This window comes from Suncus etruscus, chromosome 10 (genome assembly GCF_024139225.1).
Source record: "Suncus etruscus isolate mSunEtr1 chromosome 10, mSunEtr1.pri.cur, whole genome shotgun sequence".
Taxonomy (NCBI): Eukaryota; Metazoa; Chordata; class Mammalia; order Eulipotyphla; family Soricidae; genus Suncus; species Suncus etruscus.
Window position 1 is genome coordinate 27,698,073 of NC_064857.1, and position 18,511 is coordinate 27,716,583.

Below are 18,511 nucleotides of genomic sequence, written 5' to 3' on the forward strand. Positions count from 1 at the left end.
AAAGATAAGAAAGGAGGTCAGAAGAATATGCTTCACATTAAAGTAAAAGAGAACCTTCTGAAAGTAATGTTCATATTTCCATTTGCAGCTGAAGAAACATCTAAAAGGACAGAAAAATGTTTTAACATGAAAAGCGGAGAACAAAAAGTACATTTAGTTCTCCTTTATTTAAAACCATATATATATTATTGTATTTATAAAGACAAATTAAAAAATATTTATGGTCAGACTAGAAGAAATGCAATCTCACTACTCAACTATATCTTTCCTCAACCTTTAAAATTGTGCATCAATCAATATTTATTACAATAAATACTATACTGAGAAATCTTACATCTAGTAAATTATATAATTAAATAAAACTTTTACTTCTGCCTATACAAGGTTGCTTATTTTAGCAGAATGTATGAGGTATTTGTTCATTTTAGCAAATAAATTGACAAAATTATCAAGAGATAGTCCAACTGGTTTTCAATAAGAGAATAAATAAATTATAGCACAATAATTCTATGTACAGTATTCTTATATATAGTATATATACTTGAATTTGAACATAAGTTATTAGTATGGAGGTGATTCCTAATACATTTAAAATTAGAAAAATAAGTTTAGGAATAATTTAAAATAAAAATCATAAATTAAAGCAATGTATTTTATATATTTGTACAAAGAAAAATGCAAAATATATCAAAAGAAATGAAAAGGTACAAACTGTTACAAGAAGAAGTAGAATTTGAGAAAGCTGTTAGAAGAAATTACCTTCTGTTAAAATTTGAATTTTATTTGGTGGAAGAGACTTCCCAAGCATCACTGCTAGCAATATTTGGCCAAACAGGTGAGGGTTCAATCCTACACCTGAATGACACAACACTGCTCAGCTAAGAGCTGCCACAGGCCATTAGGGTCATCACAGTGATTTTTGGGTACATGAAGTTCTGGGATTGAACACAGGCCCATGAACATACAGAGTAAGCAATCAAGTGGTTTGAACTATTTCCTTGACCTCATGTTCAAAAAATTTTATTGTAAAAATATAAAACTATTACTTCTGTAATTTAATAAATGTAAAATTTTCAAGAAATAGGATGCAATTTCTTCCTCTTCATTTCTTTGCTTATAGAAGTCTTGAGAATAGAAATGTCAGTTAACATCTACACATCCTACTGCAAGCAGTGATAGGAAGACAGAGTTATGATCAAGATTCTAAAAAAGAGTTACAGGTAGGACTGGAGTGGTGGTGCAAGCAGTAAGGCGTCTGCCTTGCCCACACTAGCCTAGGACAGACCAAGATTCGACCCCCTGGTGTCCCATATGGTCCCCCAAGCCAGGAGTGATTTCTGAGCACATAGCCAGGAATAAGCTCTGAGCATCACAAGTTGTGGCACCAGACAAACAAAGTGTTATAGGCATATAAAAATACCCAAAGATTGTCTTCCCAGGATCCCTGGAGACAAATCTAGGCATAAAGCATAAAGGAGAAGGAACTCAGAAGAGGACAAATATAATACAATGCTTTTATCATAATCTTTAAATTTAATTGATACTTTTGTTAACCTTTTTGGAGCAAATTCTCCATTCTCCATCAAAAATTCTCAAATTTTCCAAAAATTATATTACACTAACAGAATTTCATACTCTCACAATTCGAGTATATGTATGTATGTTTGTATGTATATGTATATATGTATTAAGTCAGTCACATTTATTATCATTAGATAACCACCCAACTGCAAATCATTCCTGGCTTTGGAAACCTAACAACTGAAAGCATTATCCCATTGGAACACAGGTAAGATTAGTGATGAAATGCCCATTCAACACCTAAAAATTGCATACTGATGTTCTTAAAGCCATTGAGTATGGAGAACTGCTTATTATAGAGATCTCATAGAACACCCATGAAATAAGTATTTGAGAAAAGTTAAGGCAAATTTTTTTACAATCTGATGCTTAAGTGCTGCTCAAGTTAACAATAAAAATAAAATTAGTACTTGGGGTAGTGATGAATAAATATATTCCTACTTCCATGCACCAGATTTGACCCAGTAAGTACCAGGGATTGAACGTAAGTCAGCAGCATGCAAGGCAAGTGTGCTTCAATCCCCGTATGATCTCTCCAGTCCAATAGATTAGATTCTAAAATTCTGCTTCTAAAATCGAATAAATTTTAATTTTATCCAAAAGTTTCTCCTAAATGTTATAATTTATTATTATAACTTAAACTATACCTGGAAACACCCAAATATTGTATTAACAGCTACCACAGAATTATTGAACTCTTTTTTCTTGTCTCCTGCATTTTTAGTTTCATACATGAAACTGCCATTTTCATTTCTTCATGTTTATGCAATTTTCTATATATATGCATGCCTCTTTCTTTTATTCAAAAATTGTGTTAAATACATATCATCTCCACTTTGTTCAAATGCAACATTTGATGAATATGAGCTCTCTCCAAAATATAAAATAAATACAAACAAAAACTAAAAAAAATTGGGAATGATCCCAAATGAAAGACATAAATAAAAAAGCAATAAAGGCTCTAGAGAGATAGCTCAGCAGTAGGGTATTTGCCTTGCACCCAGATGATCCAGGACGGATGATGGTTTGAAACCCAGCATTTCATATGGTCCCCCGAGCCTGTCAGGAGCAATTCTGAGTGCAGAGCAAGGAATAACACCTTCTCCCATTCAGTAATTTATCATTTCATTCCATTTATTTTATTTTTTTCTGTGCACATTTTGATTTAAAGTGCTTAACTTAGGTATCAACCCTTCATTATCTCTAGTAATATCCTTCATTATAAATTTTAACTGTCTTATATAGCCATACAGGTTTCTTTATATTCAGTATTTTATTTTATTTTATTTTATTTTTTGGTTTTTGGGTCCACACCCAATGATGATCAGGGGTTACTCCTGGCTATGTGCTAAGAAATTGCTCCTGGTTTGCGGGACCATATGGGACACTGGGGGATCAAACCGTTGTCCATCCTAGGCTAGCACATACAAGGCAGATGCCTTACACCCTGCACCACCATTCTGATCCCAATATATTCAGTATTTTAAACTGTGTCCTGTTGTTAAGATATGTTTCTTGTAAAAAATATATACATTTTTAATCTAATCTGAATATCTTTGTACTGTATTTGAAATATTTAGCCATTATATTAATAGTAATTATTGATATATTACTTACGTCTATCATTTGCTATTTCATCTCGGTATTTCTAACTTGTCCTTTGTTTATCTGCTCTTCTTTATCTAATTTTGTTGGTAGAAAGGATACATTTTTTTTGTTTGGAATTACATTTTAACTTTTTTATTTTCTTTATAACTTTTGTGTTATTTAGTACTACTTTAGAAATATCACTTGTCTCACTATATACATTAAAATTATTATAGTACTTAAAGGACCATTTAATAATTTTAGAAATACTTTTGTAAAAAATTCAGAGCAATATATTGGTATACATCTTAATTTTATGTATATTGTACCAATGATTATAATACAGTGGGGAAAGTGAAAGGGCGGTAAAGAAAAGGGATACTGACCACAGTGAACAAGTAAATTAAGATCTTTAGGAACAAATAAAGACTTTAGAACCAGTATGGAAGAAATTTTTTTTAATTTCATTTAATATTTTAAACAGAAATTCCCTTTGCTTTATTTCTAAAACATTTTGTTTGCCTTTATATAATTTGCTAAATAAGTGTAGGTTTAGTGTTCTTTTAATGAAAGACAATGCTGTAATGCCACCATAAGAGGTCAGCAATATCACCAGAAACTTTACATTCTAAAAACTTAGTATACTCAAACAAAATCTAATGCAATTACACATATGGAAAATATATACTAAAATTCTGAAATAAAAACAAAATTCATTGTGATTAACAGGACAGTTACATAGAAAATTTGGCTCCAATTCTTACCTTTTCTTTAATTGTTAGTAACACAGAATTACATACATACACTGACATTTGAATGACAAACTTCCTTACATGATTTGGATTCTGGAGATGGTGGAGAAAGATTAGACACAGCAAGGTCACTTTTTGACTTTTTAGGCTTCTTTGCGTTTAATTGCCAAGGCTTTTCATAATTTCTTATGTCCCTTCTTGTTCCCTTATGTTCTGTTAAAACAAACAAATATGAATATATATACTTATATAATTATTTATTTCAACTAAATCTATAAAATCATTAGAAAAACAGAAAAATTCATATGTTAGTATATCAATATCAATTCCAATATCCAAAAGTACACCTCACTTAATTTTCCTTATAAATTTGCATTTTGAATTTGAAAGAAATAACTGATTCATGATTAAGATCAGATCAAACTATAAAATTAGTAGCCAGAGTTATAGTACAGCAGATTGGGTGTTTGCATTGCACATGAGAGCCACCTTGGTTCAATTCCTGTCAACACCTAAATCTTCCCAATTTTTACCCACCCAGAATTAATTCCTGAGAAATTCTTTGAATTCATCAAAAGAAACTAGACTTAATATCTTTTATGAATTTAGTCCAATATCACATGCAATTGTAGTAAACATTTACACCATTACCAAAGTTAATAAATAGGAGTTCTAATATTATGCTCCTTTCTTTCTGTTACTCTCTAATAACTGGTCATTATCTCTTTATGCTAGTCATAAATCTAAATTCCATGATCTCTTTCCACTGATGTTATACCTTCTATAATCTCTTCCAGTTAAATGAAAATAGAATCTCTAATTTGTTTTAAACCATTTCATAGAATATAATAAACTAAAGGGATGTCCATATTAGGATTATATTATGTAAGACTACATCTAAGTGACTTGAATAAGACATTTTCTTTTTGAGACAATTAAGGATGTAGATATGATGTAAGATAACCAGGTGGTAAAGAACTATGAGTTTTATCTAGTTGCTGAGAGCAACTTCAGGATGATATCCAGCATGTTTGTCATACAACTACAAGAAAATTGATTTTTCTAAAAGCTTCCCTAAATCAGCTGAAGTATATTGTTTGCTACTCAAACATTCAGATAGCATCTAGTCCAGCCAATCTGTTAGTTTAATCTTGCATAGTTTAACTGATCTAGTTAAAATGTGCACAAATAAGAATGCTAAAAGAAAGGTATGTTTAGCTGAAAAATTATACAGTATTTGCTCTTTTACTACCTCTACAATACTATATAATTTTGAGCTTCATTGAGTTTATGTTCATCTCTTCTTCCTTCACATAATGTGCCATTTCTGTACTTATAAACTAGAGAACATGCCCACAATTCATTTTCTTTAGAATCTGAGTTAAAAAGAAACCAAAATAAAAATAAAAAGGTATATAGAGTTTCCTCTCTTGTATGTCAAAACCTCATATTCTAAATTTCCACATTAAATAAATCACTTGTATGGAGAATCCCTACTATATAAGTGCAGTCTGAAAACATAATCCAAAAACATAATGACCAAAAACCAGTACAGTCTTAAACCATAGTACCAGGGGCCTGGATGACAGCACAGCAGTAGGGCATTTGCTTGCACATTGCCAACACAAGAAAGACCTGAGTTCAATCTTCAGCATCCCATACAGTCCCCAAGGGCTGCCAGGAGCGTTTTCTGAGCACAGAGCCAGGAGTAACCCCTGAGTGCTACTGGTGTGGCCCAAAGCCCCCACCCCCCCAAAAAAGAACCATTGTGAAAAAAATACATTGAGAAAGACATGTTTATGGATTCCCATAAAACGTGAAAGAAGTGAGGATGTCATCCAAGTATAAAAAGAACTAATATATTTATATGGAACTCCGGCAATGATTTCCATAGCAATTGGAATTATTCAAGCAATAAGTAAAGAGAAAATTGAGCTTGAAAGTGACACACAAATTAATGTACAGAATCAAAAATGTAGTCAGAAACTCACATTATTTTAATTTAGCCATTACAGTTTAAGTCACATGTTTACAAAGGTGTTAATGTTTATGGTTTTGGTATACATAATTACATCTCATTACCACCAGATTTCTTATACAAGATTAACCATTAATGACCTTATACTTTAAAAGCAAAGAAAACTATCTAATTGTATCACCAGTGTATACAAGATGGGCTATTGTAAACTGGTTCCTTAAAGGCCAAAAAGTAAATTAATCTTCCTAGGTTTTCATTTACTACTGTAGATAAAAACTCGGTGAAATAGAAAAGAATCATCAATCTGGCAACAAGAAAATTGCCCTTCCATACAATGAAGCTATAAACATTAAATCAAACTCTTCATAAATAGAAAATAAAATTTAGAATAATTAGTTTGAATCCATCGTGTGATTTTTCTTACAAGTCTAAATCTTATTTCTATTCAATTTTATACAAAGATTTCCATATATTGAATGGATATAATATTCAAATTATATAGACTGTAATTTAAGTCAACAGTGAATACATGATATTTCAGTAAACATTTAGATTTCTTTTTTCAGAATTATAAGACTTTTATGATCCAAAATATCTCTTATCAAAATAAAGTATAAACAATTTTTTTTTATTTACCAGAGGTTTCACTTTCTGCCCAAAGAGCTGCAGACCCAGATAAAGTTCTCTGGAGTTGTCCACGGTGTCCTTGTTTAGACTGAAGATGATCAATGAGAAAAGGGATTGGCTGGTCAGGTGTCTCTGTTATTAACTTTGTCATTAATTCCTGAAGAAAGAATAGAGAATACATTCATATCTAATAATAAGAGTGAACACATACAGAGCTACTGCTAAGTATTATTTCCATTACTCACTTTATATAAACCAACTAATATATCCCTATTATCAATATTTGCATGTAAATACAAATCTCTATTTTGAAATCCAGAGCAGTAAATTGTTTAATTTATGCTAAAATGAATGGTAAGGGCAAGTAATATATAGAATGATATATGTATATTTTAATTCAATTGGCCAAGAATATACTTAAAATTTAATCTGTGTACTTTTGAAAATGTATAGTCTAACAAGTTTAATTTCAGAAATTATATAATAAATTATAAACTTTGATAGATTACATACTAAATATTGTAGAAGCCTTACCATACACCTAATACACTAATGTCATTTCTCCTTCTTAGATAAATTACATATAAATATCAAAAAGTAAAGAAAGGATTGTTGGAATAAAAGAAGTCATTAACAGATAACAACAGCAAAAAGCATCTTAAATTTGTGTTTAAAACATGCAGAATTTCCTTTCCCAAAAAAATTGATAAATACTTATTCATTCTCTTCTCCTTCTACTTTTTAAATGAGTTAAGCAATATCAAGTTTTCTGTAAGCAAAAGCAAGTTGTTGCATTTTAGAAGAACTCTGAAGCTTTCTTAAATTGAACAGAAACCAACCTCAGGGTAATAGCTGTACATTCTTTTCTTTTCAGTCTGGATCAGCAAAGAGCAAACTTCAATTTGTGTCAATTACTATCCCCAGGTTTCTCTCAGGTGAACAGCTGCCACATCACATGTATGTCATTTTTGACTGTGAAACTGTGAACCCAGTTACCCATTTTACATTCATATCAGTCATCTTTCTTCTTGTTGATTTTAGCCCAGAATTCTAGTCTGCCAATTGTCATTTTAAGTTTAGATTCAAGAGAAGCAATGGCTATGAGGAATAGAAAACTTAGCACTCCTTAGAATTTGACTTAATGTTTGCTCATCTCTTTATGCTAGTCTCTTTATGCTGCTACAGCATTAGAATCAAGACTTTGTCTAGTTTGACTTCTACTCTCTTCCTAGGGCTTTGAGTTTGATCCAGCTCATAGTTGATGTCAAATGCCTACTGAATGAATGGATGAATGTCTGATTTATTTATTACTTATTTATTTATTTATTTATTTAGGTATTTGGGCAACACCTAGGAATAATCAGGAATTACTCCTGGCTTTGTACTCAGGAATTTTTTTCTGGGGGTGTTTGGGAAACCAAATGAGATGTCAGGGATCAGTTGCATACTGAAAGGAAAGGAAAAGCCCTAATCACTGTATACCCACTCTTGTCCCCTGCCTGGTTTACTGACCATGAGGAAATATTAGAAACGAGACTCCTGTATTATACTAGCAAATAATAAAAAGAAGGATTTGTAGATTTATCATATAAGCAAACAATAATCTTCTGATATCCTTCAGAAAATACTCTCAGAGGCCAGAGTGATCGCGCAGTGGTAAGGTGTTTGCCTTGCAAGCAGCCAAAAAAGGATGGACCCTGGTTCGACTCCCAGCATCCCATATGGTTCCCGAGTCTGCCAGGAGCCATTTCTGGTTGCATATCTGGGTGTGACCCAAAAAACAAAAACAAAACAAAACAAATACAAAAACAGAAAGAAAATGCTATCATAATTTCTCAGGAATATATGCTGATATTTATAATAGTCTAGGGAAACATTATTTTTTGTGTAGAAACTATTTTATAGATGACAAGATTATAAATTTATCTCAGAAACATACATAACTCAAATTATCCCCAAATGTAAATATTTACTAAAATTAATACTAAATAGAGCAATGTATTTTATTATAAACAGTTTTAAGCAAAACATTTAACTGACAAATATCATAGATAATCATACTTTCCAAAACTGATAAGCAAGCATCTAGGTGTCACAGGTCTTCTTTTTCCTGTTATTTAAAACTTTAATTATATAGTTACATCTAAAGAGGTCATTCCTGCTTCCTGTGATAAGCAATGCAGGGTTCACTTAAATTCTAATTATACATCAATGGAGTGCAATTTGAAACTTTTCAGATTTTGCTTCTGTAGAAAAGATGGATTATGTTCCTTAAAAATGAATTGAACATTTTAAAAAGTATGAGAAATCAAAGAGGAAAAAACAAAAGAAGGCCTAACAAAATTCCTCCAGGCTCATAGGCCTGAGCATCTAGATAAAGCAAAATTAGGTCAGATAATGGGTTTTAAAGCCACAGTAATGTTTTTTCTGAAACCTCTAAAGAGCCCAAGTACTTGTACTATTAATCTTACATGCCTGTCTCGAATATAGGCAGGGGGTGGGGGAAGTTGGAGAAGGGAGTCACTGGGCATGGGAATGTTGCACTGGTGAAGGGGGGTGTTCTGTTTAAGACTGGAACCCAACTACCATCATCTTTGTAGTCATGGTGCTTAAATGAAGATATTATTTAAAAAAATAACAAATTATAAGGAAAATGTCTGTTATTCATTTTACTTTTCAATAAACTGAAGATCTGAGAAAATTGTAAGGGTTAGGCATATGCTTTGCATCTAGCCAACTCCAAGTTGTTCCAATGGTACACAATGGTCCCCCAGCAGCACTGCGAGTAGCCATGGAGATGCCCAAGCATCTTGGAGAGGTGTCCCAGGTCACTCCTGGGACATAAACCAGCAGAGTCCAAGAAATACCACATCCTTGGGTCCTTATACTGAACCACTGGTCTAACTGGCCAGAAATTCAGGGAATTATATGCAGGCCAAACTCTGGACAGTCGGAAGGCCAAAAATATGAATTAATAGTGAAAAAGTACATGTTGTTAACAGGGGGTCTATGTTTGGTTTTTTGCAAGTCGCTAACCAGTTCTGCCAGCACCACTTGTTGAAGAGATTTTCCCTGCTCCACTTAGGATTTCTTGCTCCTTTGTCAAAAATTAGGTAATTGTATGCCTGGGGAGTGTTCTTGAGAACTCAAATTTATTCCACTGATCTGAGGGTCTGTCTTTATTCCAATACCATGCTGTTTTAATAACTATTGCTTTGTAGTACAGTTTAAAGTTGGGGAAAGTAATGCCTCCCATTTTCCTTTTCCCTAGGAGTGCTTTAGCTATTCAAGGATGTTTATTGTTCCAGATGAACTTCATAAGTGTTTGTTCCACTTCTTTGAAGAATGTCATGGGTATTTTTAAGGGGATCGCATTAAATCTGTATAATGCTTTGGGGAGTATTGCCATTTTAATGATGTTAATCCTGCCAAACCATGAGCAGGGTAAGTGTATCTATTTCCATGTGTCCTCTCTTATTTCTTGGAGTAGGGCTTTAAAGTTTTCTTCGTATAGGTCCTTCACGTCTTTGGTCAAGTTGACTCCAAGATATTTGAGTTTGTGTGGCACTATTGTGAATGGGATTGCCTTCCTGACTTCCATCTCTTCCCTATTATTATTGTTGTATAAAAAGGCCATTGATTTCCATAAGGTATATAGAACAACACGTCGGTAAAACACTCCATGACATTAAGACTAAAGGTATCTTCAAGGAAGAAACTGCACTTTCCAAACAAGTGGAAGCAGAGATTAACAGATGGGAATACGTTAAACTGAGAAGCTTCTGCACCTCAAAAGAAATAGTGCCCAGGATACAAGAGTCACCCACTGAGTGGGAGAAACTATTCACCCAACATTCTTCAGATAAGGGGCTAATATCCAAAATATACAGGGCACTGACAGAACTTTACAAAAAACAAACAAACATCTAATCCCATCAAAAAATGGGGAGAAGAAATGAACAGACACTTTGATAAAAAAGAAATACAAATGGCCAAAAGACACATGAAAAAATGCTCCTCGTCACTTATCATCAGAGAGATGCAAATCAAAACAACGATGAGATACCACCTCACATCACAGAGATTGGCGCACATCACAAAGAATGAGAGCAATCAGTGCTGGGGAGATGTGGAGAGAAAGGAACTCTTATCCACTGCTGGTAGGAATGCCGTCTAGTACAGCCTCTATGGAAAGCGATATGGAGGTTCCTTCAAAATCTGGAAATTGAGCTCCCATTTGACCCAGCTATTCCACTCCTAGGGATATACCCTAGGAACACACCTATATTTATTGCAGCACTATTCACAATAGCCAGGCTCTGGAAACAACCAAGATGCCCTTCAACAGACGAATGGCTAAAGAAACTGTGGTACATATACACAATGGAATATTATGCAGCCGTCAGGAGAGATGAATCCATGAAATACATGGATGTATATGGAATCTATCATGCTCAGTGAAATAAGTCAGAAGGAGAGAGAGAGATGCAGAATAGTCTCACTCATCTATGGGTTTTAAGAAAAATAAAAGTCATTTTTGTAACAATCCTCAGAGACAATGAGAGGAGGGCTGGAACACCAGCTCACTCCATGAAGCTCACCACAAAGAGTGGTGAGCACAGTTATAGAAATAACTACACTGAGAACTACCATAATCAAGTGAATGAATGAGGGAAATGGAAAGCCTGTCTGGAGTACAGGTGGGGGTGGGGTGGGATGGAAGGAGATTTGGGACATGGTGGCGGCGGGAATGTTGCACTGGTGAAGAGGGGTGTTCTTTATATGACTGAAACCTTATCAAAATCATTTATGTAATCAAGATATTCAAATAAAGAGAAAAAAATTTAAAAAAGGTACAAATGTAATTTAAAATTTTTATGTAAATCAAGGTGTCCCTATCAGTGTCTGTAGAAGATATTTTATATCTGTAATAAACCAAGTCATTGCTGCTACAGATTTTTATTTTATTTTTATTTTTAATAATATCTTTATTTAAACACTATGATTACAAACATGACTGCAGTTGGGTTTCAGTCATAAAAATCCCCTTCACCAGTGCAACATTCCCACCTGACCAATGCCCAACTTCTCCCTCCTCCCCCATCCCCTGACTATATTTGAGACAGGCATTTTACTTCTCTCACTCATAACATTGTCACGGGATTTATTAGTGTATTATTTCTCTAACTGCACTCACCATTCTGTGGTAAGCTTTATATGGTGAGCCTGTTCTTCTAGCCCTCATCTCTGGGCATTATTATAATAATGCCTTTTATTTTCCTTAAAACCCATAGATAAGTGAGACTATTCTGTGTGTCTCTCTCCCTCTGACTTATTTCACTCAGAATAATAGTTTCCATGTCCATACATATATAAGAAAATTTCATGACTTCATTTCTCCTGACAGCTGCATAATATTCCATTGTGTGTATGTACCACAGTTTCTTTAGCCATTCATCTTTTGAAGGGCATCTTGGTTATTTCCAGATTCTGGCTATAGTAAATAGTGCTGTGGTGAATATAGGTGTGAGGAAGAGATTTCTGTATTAAGTTTTTGTGTTCCTAGGGTATATCCCTAGGAGTGGTATAGCTGGATTATATGGGACTCAGTTTCCAGTTTTTTTGAGGAATCTCCATATTGTTTTCCATAAGGGCTAGTCTAGATGGCATTCCCACCAGCAGTGAATAAGAGTTTCTTTCTCTCATATCCCCATCAGCACTGATTATTCTTGTTCTTTGTGATGTGTGCCTGTCTCTGTGGTGTGAGCTGATACCTCATTGTTGTTTTTATTTGCATCTCCTTAATAATTAGTGATGTGGAACATTTTTTCATGTGCCTTATGGCATTTTGTATTTCTTCATTGAGAAATTGTTCATTTCTTCTCCCCATTTTTGATGGGTTTGGATGACCTCCTCTTTTTAAGTTCTGTCAGTAACTTTTATATCTTAGATATTAGCCCCTTGTCTGATGGGTATGTGGTGAATAGTTTCTCCCATTCTGTGAGTAGCTTTTGTATCCTAGGTACTATTTACTTTGAGGTCACTGCTATATTTTAAAATATATCCTAATAACAAAAGTTTTATATTATATAAAGCACATGAGATTAAAGTCAGAACAAGTTTAATCATAACAAAAGTAAATTATGTCTGGAAAAAGTGATATTAGTAGTTGTTTAGACAAAAGGTAAGTTATGATTATTATATGTTAAAATAAATTATTCGTTCTTCACACTCAACGCATAGATCCACAAGCAATGGGACTTAAATAAATTTTAAGTGAACTTAACAAAAACATCTTTACCAGAGAGAAACATTTAAATCCTCAGATTTGAAAAATGATCTTTGAGTAAACAGAAATAGAAATGAAGGAAGGAAGGAAGGAAGGAAGGAAGGAAGGAAGGAAGGAAGGAAAGGAGGGAGGGAGGGAAGCAAGGAGGGAGGGAGATATAGAGGAAAGGAAGGGAAGAAGTAAAGAACAGGAGGGAGGAGAATGAAGAGAGAAAGAAAGAAAGGAAGGAAGGAAGGAAGGAGGAAGGAAGGAAGGAAGGAAGGAGGAAGGAAGGAAGGAAGGAAGGAAGGAAGGAAGGAGGAAGGAAGGAGGAAGGAAGGAAGGAAGGAAGGAAGGAAGGAAGAAGAAGAAGAAGAAGAAGAAAGAAGAAGGAAGAAGAAAGAAAGAAAGAAAGAAAGAAAGAAAGAAAGAAAGAAAGAAAGAAAGAAAGAAAGAAAGAAAGAAAGAAAGAAAGAAAGAAAGAAAGAAAGAAAGAAGAAAAGAAAGAAAGAAAGAAAGAAAGAAAGAAAGAAAGAAAGAAGAAAGAAAGAAAAGAAAGAAAGAAAGAAAGAAAGAAAAAGAAAGAAAGAAAGAAAGAAAGAAAGAAAGAAAGAAAGAAAGAAAGAAGAAAGAAAAGAAAGAAAGAAAGAAAGAAAGAAAGAAAGAAGAAGGAAGTAATTTTACACTTTTAAACTAGATTACTAGACTAGCTGTCAGCCACAGAGGATTTAATTCATAATTAAGTTATACCAATAGGTCTGCTAATATAAACAAATAAAATAGAGATACTGTGATTAGACACAGGCACTGAACTCTCTTAGACCAGTGGGTGTTTTTGCTCATTGTTCGTTTGTTTTTGCCAGAAACAGGAGTGCTCAGGGGTTACTTCTGACTGTGCTCAGATTTTACCCCTGCAGGCTCAGAGGACCATATAGGATGTTGGGGATCGAATCCTTAAGGGTCAGCCGCATGCAAGGCAAACATCCTATTCACTGTGCTATAGCTGTTAGAAGGGAATATTAGATTCTAAGTTTAGTATGGACTGCTGTTTCACTTCAACATAAAGACTGCCATGATAGGCTTAAGATGCAAAGCACAGGAACTAGGCCCAGAAAAAGTCAGTTCCAGAAACTTTATGGGCACATATCAGGATGGTCATAAACTAAGTAATGCAGGAATCAACCTAATTGCACCCAGGGACTAGCACCCAGGAGCCTGAGTGTACCCAAATGGAATATGGGCTTTAATTTATCTCATCAGGGATATGTATGAAATCTAACTAGCTGGTACCCAAGTGTTTCCTTCACCTTCATTCACTAAACATTAATACCATTGCTTGATGTAATGTATTGCCAATCCCACAAACAGTCATCTAGCCCATTCTAAAATTCTTTAAACTGGGTATAAATGAATGTAAGATGGTCATCGTAGAGACTCGAGAACAAGGAATCAAACCACATTGGCGAAGCCCACGGCAAACACTTTATCCTTGATACTATGTGTCTGCCCCAAGGAACTTAGCCATTTTTACATAATATACTTCATCTAATAAATATGCATGATAATAAAACCTCTCTGTCTATTGCTACAAGGAAGAAAAATATGATAATGCCTGAGAAGTATTTGTAAAATATTTGGGATTAGTCATAGCTTATGAGATCACCAATATTTCCTTTAAAGGCTAAGAACTATTTCCCATCATTTCCCTGGTAAAAGTTGTGTTAGGTTCCAATGCCAAGAAAACATAGGGGACTTAGAAAGCACAGTGAAGCAGAAGTAATTACTCCCTGGTTTTTACTTCAGGGCAGATTGTGGTGGAGGGGAAGCTGAGAGATTCTCAGCAGCTGCATATAAAACTTAAAACTTAAAGAGTAGTAGCAATTCAAACTACTGCAGGTTTGAGGGTTATTTCTTCCTTTGCTCCAGGCCATGATCTCCATGGCCAGCACCTCCCACATTCAGTGGCAGTCTGACTTTTAGCAGACTTTGATCTCTGTGCCACAATCTATAAAATCTTTATATGACCTTGATACAAAATGGTTTTGGTCCTCCAAAACGTGTGTAAAGTAAAATTTTCATGTTTACTATTACATTTTTAGAAGGAAAGCACATTTTCTAGGAATTAGAAAAAGAAATGCATTCAAGAGAGAACCAAATAGACATCTCCAGAAAGAGGGATGTGACCCATAAAGGAAAAGAAAGAAATTACACACTATAAAGTAGGAATACAGGTAAATCTACATGGAATGTGCCTATGATTACTCATACATTTACAGCATATATGTTTAGTACTATGACTTTTATATTTTTTACATAGTTTCATGGCATTCAGTTGTGATTATATATATATATATTATATATATATATATATATATACACACACACAATATGTCTTTAGAGGCTTTGGTTTTTATTATAAAATAGAATTTAAAATGTTTTAATGTAGTTATTAACTAGCATAATTTTGTGACAATACTATATACTAAGACAGCCTGAATATATATTTTTTCATTCATTCTAATTTTTTACTGACAAATGCAAGTACGATTCTGAGTATAAATCTATAAACAAAGTTCTTAACATTTTTAAAATCAATTTATATACTATGAATAAATAGTAATAATAAATTTTATTATATAACATGTAAAAAGCCAGAATTTAGGTCTATTATTATCAATATTAACTGTACTATATAGTAAATATTTACATGATTTATAAGTTGAAAATAAATACTAATTAAATAGCAAGAAGATTATTTCAAATTAAGTTAAATTAAATTAACTTAATGTCTAATAGATACAAACAATAAGAGTTGGTAAATCTTTATAGTTATTATATGAAACATTGAATAAATAATCAGCCAATCTGGGTTATTTTAATAAAGACCCATTTCATTTTATGGAATCTGTTTGTTAAACCCAAACAGAAAAGCCCATTTTTACATACAACATATTTTTTCATAATGTGTATTTATCCATCAATGTGTTTACTCACTAAGATTTTGCTGATTCCAGGTTAAATAATTTTGCCCTAGTGACTGAAGAGATAATATAAAGATTAATTGAAGCACTTGATCTTGGTCAATCCCCAGTTCAATCAATCCTTAGTCAAGAGATACCCTGAGTCTAATAGCATGGCCAGAAAAATCGCTGACACTATAGAACCCAAACAGCATCACATTCCAGGTGGCTGATCCACTGAACATTGCATAAAGAGCCTTCCAAAAAATATTCCTGCCTTGTGCTGGAGAGTGAGAGTACTGGTGCTCATGATTTGTATGGCAATGCCTCAGATTTGATCCTAGGGACTAGAGAGAAGATATAGGAAAGGTGTGCTTTGCAACAGGTTAGAGCCTTAGCACCATGTATGGTACCTGAGAGCCACCAAACATGATTCCTAAGTACAGAGCCAGGAGATCTGAGCACTGGTGTGGCCCAAACTATACCCTCAACCAAAAGCAGATTGGATCCACAATTATGCATGGTAACCTAAGCACTGACAGAAGTGACCACCAGCAAAGAGCCAAGACTAGCACTATGCCCTAGAACTTCTGGGCGTGGAGCAAAGAAACAAATAATCAAACAAGGGTTCCACTACATTCAGACATTGTGGCACTCTCAAAAATTATTAATGAGTTGGGGCCAGAGCAGTGGTGCAAGTGGTAGGACGTTTGCCTTGCATGTGTTAACCTAGGATGAATCACAGTTCAATCCCCCAGTGTTCCATATGGTCCCCCAAGCCAGGAGCAACTTCTGAGTGCATAGCCAGGAATAACCCCTGAGCCTCACTGGGTGTGGCCCCCAAACAAAAAATAAATAAATTATCAACGACATAACTACTTTAACTTCATCTCCATGAGAGATATTATTTTTGCATCTCAACCTCAAGAGAAAGCAGAAAACAACTAAAATCACTTCCAAAATGTCAAGACTACCTTATTAAATACTTCTTTTTTGAAGTCAATAAATATGCATGTCATTATACTAAATAAGGGTATGTCAAACATTTCTTTTGCTACCCAGCACCTTTAATTATATTAAGCATCAACCGCAGATGGCACATTATCTTGGTGCTATTACTTTAGTTCAGAATTGGCATTAATATCAGATGAGTGAAGTCATTCTAAACCTGCATGTTTTATTTTTGTTTTTAATTGGGTCTTATTAAATATTTGCATCTGTGATCCCAATCTCTCCACAATTACCTCACCACCACAAACCACCTGTGTTTCATAAAATAGAAGATCATAGACATTGTCTTATAAAAATTGATGGAAGGGGCTACAGAGAAAGACAAGAGTTAAGGTGATCTCCCTGAGTAAAGAGCCAGGTGTAAAAACTGAGCACAGCCTGCTAAGGTACCCCCCCAAATCAAACAAATCCCCTAAAATTTGAGATAACATTGAAAGGCTGAGATATCGAAAACAAAGAAAATGTAATGAATAACAACGAATAAAAACAGCATTTTTTGTTGAACGTAACATGAAAAAATCATAAATTGTTTTACATGTATTTATCAAACACTTTATTGATTGCACTACAGACAAGATGCACAGCACAACACAACTAACACATATGCAGTTTCACAAATGTGCTTGTTAAATTCTCCCTTTTTCAGTTTACATGTCACTTAACAACATGCCAATGCAAACATTCATAGTCACATGCACTCATGGTTATATAAGAACAAACAAATTTATACCCTCATTTTATAAGGTTCTTGTTGCTTTCTATTCAACAAAATTGAGTCTGATATTCTTTTGTGATAAATATAAAAGGCCATCTTATTAACCTTTTTGCACTCTATGGATAATAAATCCAGATGGGATAATTAACTTGTTTTATAATAAAGAATATAAATAATAAAGTACAATAATCAAAATGTAATCACTCATTCACTTTAAATTCTAAGGCTGAATCACATGCAGTATTATTTTAATTTTTATTTATATATTTATTTATTTTGTTTGTTTTTATGGCCACACCCATGATGCTCAGGGTTACTCCTTGCTATGTGCTCAGAAATCACTCCTGGCTTGGGGGACCATTTGGAAGGCAGGGCAATCAAACTACTGCCGTCCTATGCTAGCATGGGCAAGGCAAATGCCTTACCACTTGCACCACTGCTCCAGTCCCAAGAATAAAAGCATAATAATCTAATAGGATTCCTCCAGAAATGAGTGCTGTCGGGTTGGAACTAGTTACAAGATGATCACTATCATGGTAGAGAAATCCATAGTCAAAAGAATCCTGTTTGTTCCCTGGTTGGATAGACTGCCAGAACAATTAAGTTCAGGTTCTTCAATATGGTTTTTAGACACTGATAAATAACATGGATGAGTCTGGCTCCCACCAGTTTCCTGGGACAGTTCTTTTCTGGTCACCGTTTAGGTTATCAGAAAACAAGAATATTTCTGCATGGCTGGAACTAAGTTGTAAGAAAGTTTCTGGTCTCAAAATGTAGAGTAATTCTGGAAGCACACAGAAGGATCTCTTAAGTCAGGTCCCAGGATAGGAAGGAACACTGCTTAACTTCAACTGGAGTACCCAGAATTGAGAATAGATCTAATTTAGGATTTCCTAAAACATAGAAATTAATAGCTTCTTTCTGATCTTCGTTCTGGCAGTACTGCTGGCAGACTATTGTCTGTGATATGCTGGAGCCAAGCATATGCTCCAAGTTCTTTGACAGTATAGACAGGACTGTCTCCTGCCCAGA

At 34.1% G+C, this 18,511-nt stretch overlaps 1 protein-coding gene across 1 annotated transcript in view; it reads right to left on the reverse strand.

Moving 5' to 3' along the window:
* C10H8orf34 (chromosome 10 C8orf34 homolog) overlaps positions 1-18,511 on the reverse strand; it is a 340,888-nt gene that overhangs the window by 257,295 nt on the left and 65,082 nt on the right. Inside the window, 2 exon segments of the mRNA XM_049781860.1 lie at positions 4,002-4,133; positions 6,535-6,682. Coding sequence (XP_049637817.1) covers positions 4,002-4,133; positions 6,535-6,682 — 280 coding nt within the window.